This window comes from Palaemon carinicauda, chromosome 9 (assembly GCF_036898095.1).
Source record: "Palaemon carinicauda isolate YSFRI2023 chromosome 9, ASM3689809v2, whole genome shotgun sequence".
In the NCBI taxonomy this organism is placed as follows: domain Eukaryota; kingdom Metazoa; phylum Arthropoda; class Malacostraca; order Decapoda; family Palaemonidae; genus Palaemon; species Palaemon carinicauda.
The window spans coordinates 143,344,022-143,356,616 of record NC_090733.1 but is presented as its reverse complement, the minus strand read 5'-3'; the positions used below and the strand labels follow the sequence as shown (position 1 = coordinate 143,356,616).

Sequence of the window (12,595 nt, the reverse complement as noted above, 5' to 3'; positions counted from 1 at the left end):
CACTGCCCACTACCTGCAAGACGTAACCCACAGGAACATGGAAACATTTTCTTGTGGCTGCACAACAAGTGGTCTAAACCCCTCAAGCTCCTTGATAGACAAGTAGCCAAGGGGTAGGGCCCAGGTTACCCGGGTTAGTCTGGGGTAATTGAGTTAGAATGACTGGCTTGGTTCTTCCCTTTACCTTCCCCTTTATCGGGCAATTAGCGCCCTGGTACTTTGCGCAGCTGACCTCACCTCTCTGCAGGTAAGATCCATTTCCCTTGTGTAACCTAGGGGGGATTGGGTAAGGTCTTAGTACTCTAAGATTCCTATGACTCAGAGATCCTATACCTAGACCAAGTCACATTGCTATTGTCATAAACACACAGCTTGTGTAGGCCGCTAGTCGTGCAGAGCACGACAGTTTTAGTGAGGTGCAAGGTTCTTACCACTTACGATCTATATTGTAAGAAGAGAACCACGGGTTAAATTCCAAGAGCCAGTTACCATGGGCTTCCACCATCCTAAGAGGTAAGTCATCCCCTATAAATAACGAGGGTTTGTTTAGAGTGACGGAACAATTGACAAATTTGGAAGTAATTTGTATTTTTCCTAACAATACAAACTGGAACTAATTATACAGATAGGCCTGCCGGTACCTATCCCTCAAGTAAGTACTGCCTTACAAGGAAAGTCGGTGCTCAGCCCAGGTGTGTGAGTGAGCAGGATAGCCGGCTACCTCCCACCCCTCCCGCTAACTAGCGGTTGAGTTAGTTATCCCTCGCTAAAATTCTTATGGCTCTTCTTTCATCTATGCCGAAAGTAATATCCCCCATAGATAGCTCCATGTTTGTATCGTTAGGAAAAATACAAATTACTTAAAATTTAGTAATATTTTTTTTTTTTGCGTAGGATGGGCTAGCCACTACTGTGCCTTACAAGCCGGGCAGACATAGACACACACATCTTGTGTGTTCCTCATACGCAGACAAGATAGGTTTAAGAGAAACTCCATGTAAATACTGTAGGGAGTGGTCTCCTTCCCAATGGGAGAGATACTTTTCTCGTTATAGGAAACTTAACAAGATTTCTATGTTGCGGCATCAACTCCCAACGGGAGTTAGAAAAAATCTCAATTTTATGGGGCAACCACCTCCTTCAGTTTTTCATTCGAAGAGTTACCTGACACCTAATCTTCAAGCAATACATACAAAACTATTACGCAGAACGAGACCTTGAGGAGCCAGGTCCCAACATATCACCCAGGTTGATAAAGAATGAACATTCGTGTTGACGAGATCCTCTCATTTTAGGGAACCGTGTTCACAAGATCCTCTCATTGTAGGGAACCTAGAGTTATTATTATTATTATTACTAGCCAAACTACAACCCTAGTTGGAAAAGCAAGATGCTACAAGCTCAAGGGCTCCAACAGAGAAAAATAGTTGAGAAAGCTTTCCCCCTAAGTCATGAGGCAATAGTGTTGGAAGAGGAAAATCTACAATTCCCATGTTCTCATGAACCAAGTTTGCCAAATGACTATGGGGCCCTAAACTAAGGTCTCCTTTACAGAATTTTAAGAGATCTTGAGAAGCTTATAATTGGGGTAACCAGACCCCATAAGCTGGAGCCTTACCTCAAGGCTTTTGCAGAACTACGCATTCCTTTCAGTTCTCTCTCTCCTTCCTTACCTAGAGTAGGGAAGTCGAGTAGGATATTAACCGAAACCAACTCTTGTCAGGATTCAAGGATCATCGTCCAGCCAGACAAAGCTGTACGCGCCGCCATCTCAGCTCATGGTGATGTCATCACGTAAGCCAACCTTGCTGTGCGTGAAGAATTTTCTTCTTCATGTGCAAGTCAAGCTTACAGTTCATTCCTGGATATTCCCCGAAAGGACAGATCATACGCTAGCTTTATGCATGAGAACTTTTTTTTTTGCAATGCATCAAGGTTGAGGCATCCTCCCTAAAAAGTTCAGGTGGTGGCCTAAATTATGGCCCCACAAGCATGATTGAGGAATATAGAATGATCATATACTCAGGGGATTCCCTTTCACAAATCTTGAAAGGTGAAGGTAGGAAAGAATCCTTTTACCCTACCCCTACAATGGAACTCCAATCTGACTTAAGAGTCAACCTGACTGAGAGGCGTAGATGAGGTCCGGGGCCTTTCAGTCAATAAGTCATTTTCTTGTAATATACCGAATCTGGGAAAAATAACCCATCCTTCAGCTGAACATATTGAACGGGAAAGAAGTTTCCCTAGGGCTACCTCCGCCTCCTGATCTTGCTTTAATGTGCTTATGGCTGGAGAAAGGAAGGACGTTCGAGACGAATTAGATGCTCCTTATAACCTTGACAGCTGGATTAATGTTGAACCAATGGGGGCCCCAGTTGTGAGCGCTAGCGCCAACCCAACAGAATTCAACGCTCTTGGTACCTGTGTCAGTTTCAAAGACTTCTCTGGCTAAAAGGATTAGGAACCTCATCCTTTACCTAGGAAATATGACAGAATCTCTCCTAGAGAAACCTGTCACTGAAGAAAAACAGGGAGACAGGATTCAGTTGAAAGCACAGAATCCTGAACTCTTTCACGGTCTAAAAGTCTCAAAACAAACTAAAGAGACTCTAAACCTATTTAACATGCAAGTTTCAGCCTTGCCCTGTCTGAGCAGAGAAATTTATATGTGCCCTGTGGGGCCTTTCAGAGGCCATTACTGTTCCCAGAGAACTTGGCTAACGTAGTGCCGCCCGCCCAAACAGAGGACATTTCGGCGTTCTCTTCCTTTTTTCCAGGTACGGAAATAATGAACATGGAAATAGCAGTAAAAGCTGCAATCCAAACCTGTTTATAGCTCAACCGTTGGTCTAGAGCAATATCCCACTATGCAACTATGGAAGATTTTAAGGATTGTAATGCCCTACGAAGATTTGAAGGTACACTCAGGCACTCTATTCTATCTGATGTGTCTTCCTCTTGTTTTGTTAAAAGTTTTATAGTTTATATAGGAAATATTTATTTTACTGTTCTTAAAATACAGTGGTACCTCTACATACGAATTTAATCCGTTCCACAACCGACTTCGGATGTAGAAACGAATTTTCCCATAAGAATACATTGAAATAGGATTAATCCATGGTTGAGCCCAAAAACCTATGATAACTCCTTAATAAATTACTACACATAATTACACATGATAATATGCACTCTAAATTAGATAATAGACATGTAAAAAAGAATAATTATCAAGAAATAATAAATAAGAAACGGGTTTTTAGCGTCACTTTACCTTAGAAAGTCCAGCGCAGGTGTTGGTCTTGCTACGCAGAGAGGAGACAGACGGGCGGCGAGGAGGTAGAGAGGTTGACTACGATAAACGTACACTACCGTAACTTATTCTAACTTACACTGAGTGAACTTTAACCTAACTTAGCTTATTTTTTTTTTTTTTTTTTCACATTTTATATTTTTTTTTACATTTTCTTTTTTTCTGTTTGATGATTGATTTTAATCACTTTCACTTTACACTTAAAATTGATTGAATTTTTTTCTCTTCAACAATCTTTGCCGTTTTCTTTATTTCACTTCACTCTTTGCCGTTTTCTTTGAACCACTTCCTTCCTCTTTATCACGAGTTCGCTTCGTAGTTTTTTTAAAGAAGCTATCGATAGAAAGTTGCTTGGTACAGCTTTTCAGAATGTTTCAAAAATAAATTAGGGAAACATCATCAAACTGCGCAACTACACGACAAACCTGCAATTTCTTTGGATGGTATTTGTCGATGAAGTCGACCACGTCTTGATATTTTCCTAACACCTCTTTTATTTGCGCCGAAGCTAACACATGTTCTACCTCCTCGATCCTTTCCTTGTCATCACTCATGTGCTCAGACATAGCATGGAGTTCCTTGAGCTCCTCTGTAGTAAGTTTGTCGTGATGTTCTTTTGCAAGCTCATGCTTTTCAATAATTCCTTGCTTTACTTCTAAAGGAAGCATTTCCTTATTCCTTTACTCACCACTACCATTACCACTTGCGAAACTAAGCCTTTTAGGACCCATGATTTACGTAAAATACCGTAAAAGGATGAACGTAAAAAATCACGATTAAAACACAGTTAATAGCAGAATGCACAGGGCACAACCACACGAAGCCGACGAGAATAGAGGAATGTCCCAAGCCACACTAATTGAGGGTCCCTCCGAGGTAGAAATGCTGCCTTCTATCGGCGGAAATAAAAAAATACATCCGGCACTATGAGTACCATCTACGTGCACGGGTATTGTTTACTTCGGGTGTCGAAAAAAAATTTGGGTGTAGAGTAGGAACGTGTTCGAATTGTACTTCGCATGTCGAAAAATTCGGATACAACCGGTACGACGAAAATTGCTTACTTCGTGTGTCGAAATAAAATTCGGGTGTAGAGTCGAAAAATTGCTCAAATTTTACTTCGGATGTTGGAAAATTCGGATGTAGATACGTTCGTGTGTAGAGGTTCCACTGTATTTTATTTTTCCTTGTTGCCTTTCCTCACTGGGCTATTTTCCCTGTTGGGGCCCCTGAGCTCATAGCATCCTGCTTTTCCAACTAGGGTTGTAGCTTGGCAAGTAATAATAATAATAATAGTAATAATTCCTCTATCTGGGAACTGTGTCCTAAAAAGACGTTATGCAATCTTAGACAGATGCTCGGAATAAATGCAGCCTGAAGAGGCGTCAAGTTTGAGAAATTCATATTTGGTGAATTCCCCCTATCTGTTCTCCCAGACAGAAGTAGAGTCGGCGATAGCTAAGATTGTTAGACGGGAGCAAGCTACTTCAGGAAGAAGATGAACGATAATTGGTAGGCCTGTCGCTCAGTGTCCACAGAGAGACTTGTATAAGATTCTGTCATCCAGTAGTTCAAACTACTGAGACTAAGGGATCGAGTTTGTCTCCCCCTTAAGGCAAAAACTGCAGGTGCAATAACTCCTACTAGTATAGGAGTATGTCTGGACTTAGCACAATTAGAAAATGGATATTATATTACGGAAGGAAGTAGTAAAATCAGTCAAGGTCCATTCTCTGAACATTGAAAATAGCATGTTCAGGATATGGGCCTCCCCTTTTTTCTTTTTTCCCCACCACGGTTAGTCTAGATACGCCTCCACTTTGTAGGTGTCGAGGTGGGCATCTATGGCCTTTTAGCCCTGTTGTTTGATATTCTCTTCCTCAAGAGTATTGTTAATACCAGCTGCGGGCAGGATAAAAACCTAGTTCAAGTTTCCAATTCACCCAGCCCTCCTTGTAGTAGGAGGGGGAATTTCTTTGCATCTTTCCCCCATTCTTTTTAATTTTTGTAATTGGCACAGTAATTAGTTGTTTTTCATATTGTTGTTTACCCAGTCTTATTACCAGGTCTAGCTCATGAAAGGTCTTTAAGATTCTACCTTTTAAGAAAAAAGCTAAGGTTTCTAACCTATACCCCTGTCAGGACTCAAGATCGTGACAAAAAGGTTAGACTATGGAAATATGGGCCCTTTCCTCCCTAACTTATGGAAGGGAATCAGCCCCAACAGGTGACAGCCAGATATCTGGCCATAAATTGGCACTTTTCTGTTTCAGAAAAAGTGATCATCCCCAAAAACCAGAATTTGAATGACAGTTCCTTTTTCTCCGGGAAAATAGTACTCATCCTGAGAAGCGATGTCTCTACTAGTTAAGAAAGTATCCTTGGTGTGAGTGGTGTTGCATCAGGCCTGGCGGGGGGGGGGGGGGGGGGGGGGGTTACATGATGCCCTGAGGATAAAACCCAACTGTGAAGTTGAAAGTTGCCCTCATGTTTATTCCCGTCCAACAATTATACATGACTTCGGTACTTCCGAGTCTGGAGAGGCTACAAGCCTCTCTGAAAAAAATAAGGACTTAAGGATAAGAACTTTGAGAGCAGTAAATTGCCTTTACCCTTATCAGGAAGCCTGGCGAGAAGGTTTATGAAGAGGCCTAGTCCAGATATTCCCCTTGCGGAGTCAAGACATTACCGAGTAGGAACGGTCATGACAACTATGAGTATTAACCAGGTATGACTAGGAGAGTTATGCCCTCCCTCCATACCTCTTAATGAAGCTTGGCCTGAAATGCTTTTTTTGCTATGACTCATTTAAGTTTGCCAGAATGCTTGCTAGCCACCATTTTCAACCAATACTATGGTAATGGTCGACGTCCTCCTCCCTCACCTTCGGAATTGACCAGGAGACCCAAGGGAGTCAGATGGACATCACAACTTATTATGATTAAGAAACAATCAACTGGTCTGAAACTCATCACGATGAGCCCGAGGAGACCTCCAGACCGAATAAAGAGAGCTACATGATCACTCTTAGACTAGTCGTAATGAGCTTGCTTGATCCGTCACTTAGAATTCTAATTGACGTCTTCCCTGGTAAGAGATGTCCCTTTGACCCTGGACAACCTTCGGGCTAGGAAGATCCTGTTGCTTTCCCTGGTGAAGCAGCAGCACCTTTCTGTGGCGAGTCTGCCTTTGATGTTTTACATCATTTGTGGCTGTCCTCCGAACTATCAGGTTCCCCCTCAAAGAATTGCCTTTTGGAGGTGTTGAAGCATGGTACACAACAAAAGTTTCCATTTGCTCTGGTCAGGGTTAGCCTCGGCTATTCCCATTCTCGAGCTGAGAGAAGAAAGTTCCTTCTCTCTGGACCTATATCCCATGCCCCATGCTTCTACAGTGCTTCCTCAGCATTTTCCTCTCCACCGCAGGTTCTGCAGGTTGTCCCTCACAAGGGTAACAACCCTCTGTGTCCTCCCCTGGGGTGAGTGTGTGCGCTGAACTTGCTGACCCCACAGGGTGAGTGTGCATGGATACTAGACATCCTCCCCCCCTTAGGACTTGCCAATCCTGCGGGGAACTTCGGTGGACACATTTTGTTTTCTGTGCTTGAGAGGATCCCCCTTGAGTTACTCGTAGACATGCTTGTGATTTGTCGCCGCCAGCACCCTCCAGTTCTTCTAAGAGAGCATGAGAGCTCCTGTAGCCCAATGTGGCCCCCCCATCTTGCCACTGCGGCTTACAAAATCCCAGCGAGCTGCACTTGCATGCAGTCTGCAGAGTGTGCGCCCAGGGCACCCATCCATAGAAGGACCTTCTCATTGAAGTGGGTAGAACTGTGTACCATCCTCCAGTTTTCCCATTCATCCGCCTCTGCCTTGCTCATATCCTGTCCAGCGCCCCTGGCCTTTTCTAGGTTGGACAGCTGGCGAGTTCCCCAACTCATTTGTGCATACAACCCTCCTCGGCTGTGCGTAGCAAACACTCGTGAGCAAAATAACATCTCTTGCAAGCGTAAAAGTATATGCACATACACTGGCTCCCCTCTTTGGCACTGGTTGTGCTTTGGCACGACCTCAAAAGGCAAGGGGCGCTTGGCAGGACATGAGCAAGTAAGAGGTGGATGAAGGATGAATGGGAAAACTAAAGGGTGGTACACAGTTCCTACCAACTAGTTGTGCCAAAAGCTCCTCCTCTGTAGAAACAAATGCACAAGACTTTGAAATATCTTTCAAGGCAGAACACTGCCAGGAAAAGTAACCCTTTCAGGGGAAAAGGCATCAAGTAAGGGGAGAGAGAGCTGCTAGACATGGGCAGCACCCCCTAGGGAGGCATTTCCCCACTATTCCAATGAGGGGGGGAATGCCTGAGACGCAAGTGGCATTGTTGGGAGTTCCACGGTGCCAAACCATGGGCAGTAAGTGTCCTTTGGTCAGGATACATCGTTCTGTTCATCATTTCTCCTCCTCCCCTGATCCGTCGTTCAAATAGCCCATCATCCTTTGCCAAGGAATCAGTAAAGGACATTGCCCTTGAGGCAGAAGACCAGACCATGTAAGAGAAGGGCGTCCTCCAAGAGGTCATCGATGGGTCCACAGGCTTCTTCAGTTTAACATTTTTTTGTTGGAAGACATCTGTAGGTTAGAGACCAGTCATAGACCTCTCAACCTTGAACAAATTTATCCTTCAAACTTTGTTCAAGATGGAGACTGCAGCCATGGTCAGACAGGTAATCAGACCAGGGGGACTTCATGATCATAGTGGACCTGACAGATGCATACTTCCAGATCCCAATCCAGTCAGTGATAAGGTAGTTCCTAAGATTCTAACTGCACAGTAACATATACCAGTTTCAAGTGCTGTGTTTTGTCCTGTCAACAGAACTGCAAGTGTTCACAATGGTGTTCACTCTAATTTTGGCCTGGGCCCACCCCAATGACATCCTTCTACTTCATTATTTGGACAATTGTGTGATCCAGGCAGACTCGCTAGAGACCCTTTTACTACACTCAAGTTTTGCTATGATCTGGGTCTCGTGTTAAATCTCGAGAATTCATCCCTGTAGCCCAAACAGGACCTGGTATATCTTGCTCTATATCTAACTCCTATGTAAAGAACTTCAGGTTTTTATAGTTGAGAAAAATACAAATTACTTCTAAATTTGTAATTTTCCCTTACCAAACAAACCTGAGTCCTTTACTTGAACTTTCCCGCTATCACCTACTCCCTAGAAGTCCCGACTGCAATCAGAGTGACTGCTTAATGAGCAAACAGAGAGCAAGGAATTCTTGTGCTGGTCACTTATTTACACCTTGTTATAAAAATTTAACTTCCCAGTACAGTACTCCACCTTCACTGACATCTATTCTATGTAAAGGACTCAGGTTTGTATGGATTGAAAAATTACAAATTATTATCAAAATTTGCCATTTTTTACAGGTTTGTCAGAGATGGTATACTTGCTGCCAAGGAGTTGTGGAAAAGAGGAAATCTCGTTTCTTCTCTGCACTGAAGGTTGGATGCATCGAGTGGTTCAGTCCCGCTTATCCCAGCCATGTCATCCCGATTAGCAGGCGATATTCTCACTCTGCTTGTGTATTTGATTCTTCTATGTATGTTTTTGGTGGGTGTACTGCCACCAATACAACTTTTAATGACCTGTGGCGTTTTGATTTAGGAATGCATGAATGGACTAGACTTTTAACTACAGGAACTTATCCGTCACCAAAAGCCTATGCATCTATGGTCACATGGAATAATTGCCTTGTGTTATTTGGTGGATGGACACACCCATCATTATATCCTCTACATCAGCAATGGGTTCTATTTAGTGAATTACATGTTTATGATATTCTTGGAAATCGCTGGACTCAGCTGTATTACCCTGGTTCCCCACCTCCTACAGCTGGTCACTCTGCAACTGTGCATGGTAGTATGATGGTAGTGTTTGGTGGGTTGCAGAAGCATGAGGGAACTTCTGCAAGTACTAATGATGTCTTTTGTTTAGATCTTGTTAGACAGTGCTGGTTCAAACCTCTTGTGTCAGAACCCATGCCTATGCCTAGACTTGGTCATTCTCAAATTAAATTAGATGATAATCATATTCTAATCCTGGCTGGGTGTGGTGGATCTAATAGATTATACAATGACATTTGGCTTTTGACTCTTCCCGACAACTTATATGACCGTAGTGCAAAATGGCATTGGGAACAGATATTTATTGAAGAATCAGAGTTTATGCCTTCTCAGATGTGGTACAATCCTGCTTGCAAAGTAGGGAAAAGTATAGTGGTGTTATCAACACATGGACTAAATGGTGCATCACCCGGTGGAAGCATGTCTCAGTTATGGGTGCCTGGCCCTGTAAGAAGGCAACCTCCAAATGTCTGGGTTCCCCCCATGCAACAACCAGATGAACGTCGCATCTATGAGCATATTTCCCGTCAGAGAGCCCCTCTTCGACACGAGCCTCCACCTCCAGATCAGGGAGAATCCAGTAGTGATGAAAATGATGAAGGTGGCCAGCAAGGACAAGCTGATGGGCCGGGGATTCGAGGGCGGGGTAGACCACGGCCTTCGATCAGACCTAATGCCTCAAGTGACAGGCAACGTAGACTCCAAGTTTTATCTCGAATGAAGGAAAGAATACAAGAACTTTCTCGTAAGCAAGAAGGAGAAAGACAGCAAGAAATAGAGAGAAATTCTGTTACTAGCAGATCTGTTACACCTCGTAGTTTAGTTACCCCTCATCTCTTGGATATTAGTCAGGTAATAACTCATCATAGGGCTAGATGGTGGCCAGTAAATCACACTCAAAGAATGTCCTCAATTATAGGTACCCCACCTCAGCCATCATTGCTATATTCTTTGGTTCTAGGACGAGGTCATTTAATAATGTTTGGTGGAATTCCTCATGATCCTACTGGAGGGCAAAGTCAGGAGACAGTTTCTAATACTGTAACCTTTATATCAGCACCTTCTGGTTCATATTTTGTTGCATAGCTTTAACTATTACTCTAAATACAATAAAGACTGTGATCTCTTGTATAGATAATTCTCTCATCTTTCTTTATGGCAGAATTTTTTATAACTACTATGCAGAGTTCCTGTATTTGTTTTGATTCATAGTCATACTTATTTGTATTACATTGTTAATACAGAAGTGAAATTTTTATGTCCTTTTTTATATTAGTAAATTCTTAAATCTAACATTTACAGTGAGCTTTCCTTTAAATTTATAATAGGAAAAGCTGTAATAGGAATTTTTCATTACATGCATATTTGGTTGATTGGAAGCAAAAACAACATCTATATTTATTTACATTTTGTCTTCATAATAATAATGTTTACTTGACCATTTTGGTATTTTATAATTTTTTGATGTAAAGGATAGTTTTGAACCAGCTTATGTTGTATCCCGGTACATTTGTTTATATTGACTAGTTAAAGTATGAAGTACTGTGCATGACAGTACTGCCGTGTTATTTCTGTAATTTTTATACAGTACTGTGAATTTTAGTATTGTAGTTTATATTTTCTTTTGGTTGCCATGATCACATTTCAACCAATGATTGTGATATGTATCAAAAAATAAGCCCATGTACAGAACTGTGTATCATTAATTTTTGTGACATTTTAAATGTTTAATGGCTTACTGTACTGTTAAATTCTTTTTTAAATTTTATTGTTTTTTATAATTTTTCTTTTTTGCATCAATCACAGCACAGGAGAAGAGGTTGAGTACAGTTAAGTGTTTTGTGGTAAGAACCATTAGAGTACTTTACTTTCATTATTTGAAATATAAATGTAGCACTGCCATTATCAAAGATTGCTAAATTTTTCCAGCTCTGCTTAACTGGTGGATTCGTAGAAAATTGTGGTGGTACATTCATGATTTGTTCATCAAGACCATTATGAACCATTTATATAACTTTTAACATGTTAAGCTCTTGGTTTTGGGTTTATAAAGCCAGTTTGTCATTGTCATTACAAGATATTTATCCACCACAAAGTTGACTTGCCCAACCAAATTTTTGTTGGACTCTCTTATAAATTACGGTAAGTCTTGGAGATAGGTCCCTGTTCACACTTATAATTAATAGGTCCCTGTTCACACTTATAATTATATTCAGTTGATAATAGCTCTAAATATTTTTGGCATCAGGCAAAATTTCCAATTGGAATCAAAAGAGTTTTTTGCATTATTGATGAAAATTAGAGATTAATAAATCTTACAACTGAGTTTTGTGTTTAGGTTAGCTGCTAGATATTATGTCAACAGTAATGAAATGCTCACAAAACCTCAGAGAAATATCTTAATACTGTGGATTTTTCATGAAAAATTTACCAAATCTAGCAATATTGTCATGAAATTTCTCGAAAAGTGTATGTGGCAATATAGAATGATACCGAGAGCAACACAGTAGTGGTGTACATTTACATCCAATATAACAGTTTCCTGGAAATTGTTTAGTCTTATGCTGAAAATAGGTAAACTCAATTCCAAGTGCTGATTGGTCATGGAAATTTAATGAAGTCATGTGCTCGTAATCCATGTTGGTTATCAAGATTTGTATAAATGAGAATGAAAAAAATGTTTGAAGCTTTTTATGTATGTTAATCCAGACTACAGGTATAATTTTAAATGCTGTCAATGATAAGTCGCAAACTGCAATGGCAAAGAGAAACCACTGAGGAGCTAAGGTTATTTGATATCTGCCTCAAGCGAAATATCGAAGGGTTATCCATGTTGGTTCCTCGACCAAATGTTGTATGTCCTGTTTGACCCTTTCCCAATACATTTTGGAAAATTGACATTTCTTTCATGACACTGGTATATAACTAAACCAGACTACCAAGTTTAGTAAAATACTGTGATAACAGAATGGTAATAATTTGTAAAGATTAGCAATTAGATGAAAGAATTTGTATACAGAGAAGTTACACATTAGGGATTTTTTCCCTGGTGTTTCTCTAAAAATAAGTACGAGTTAGATATATGGTCTTTTTTTAATATTTCCTCAGGTTTAAAAAGTCTGAAATTTTCAAACTTTTGTATTTGTTGAAGTATATCCATAATATTGTATCTAGGTATGGTATTAGTGCTTATGTTTAGTCTAGTGAGGATATGAGTTTTTGAGAATCAGCGTACAGTGCAGTGTACTGTACTGTATGAATAGCAGTTTGAGTATAATGACATAACACTTGCAAAGGTGCAGACAATATCTTTGTTCCTGCATGTACAAAAAACTTTTATCCTTTAAAATAGGGATGTCTTTATCAGTACTG

General features: G+C 40.9%; 1 protein-coding gene across 3 annotated transcripts in view; it reads left to right on the top strand.

The window, feature by feature from the left end:
• The window catches only part of Fbxo42 (F-box protein 42), a 193,178-nt gene extending 180,874 nt beyond the window's left edge, over positions 1 to 12,304 (top strand). For all 3 annotated transcript variants that reach the window (XM_068380579.1, XM_068380580.1, XM_068380578.1), the window contains one exon: positions 8,747 to 12,304. In XM_068380579.1, the coding sequence (XP_068236680.1) occupies positions 8,918 to 10,309 (1,392 nt within the window). In that variant the 5' untranslated portion in view covers positions 8,747 to 8,917 and the 3' untranslated portion in view covers positions 10,310 to 12,304. The remainder of the gene's footprint in view (positions 1 to 8,746) is intronic.
• The last annotated feature ends 291 nt before the right edge of the window (positions 12,305 to 12,595 follow it).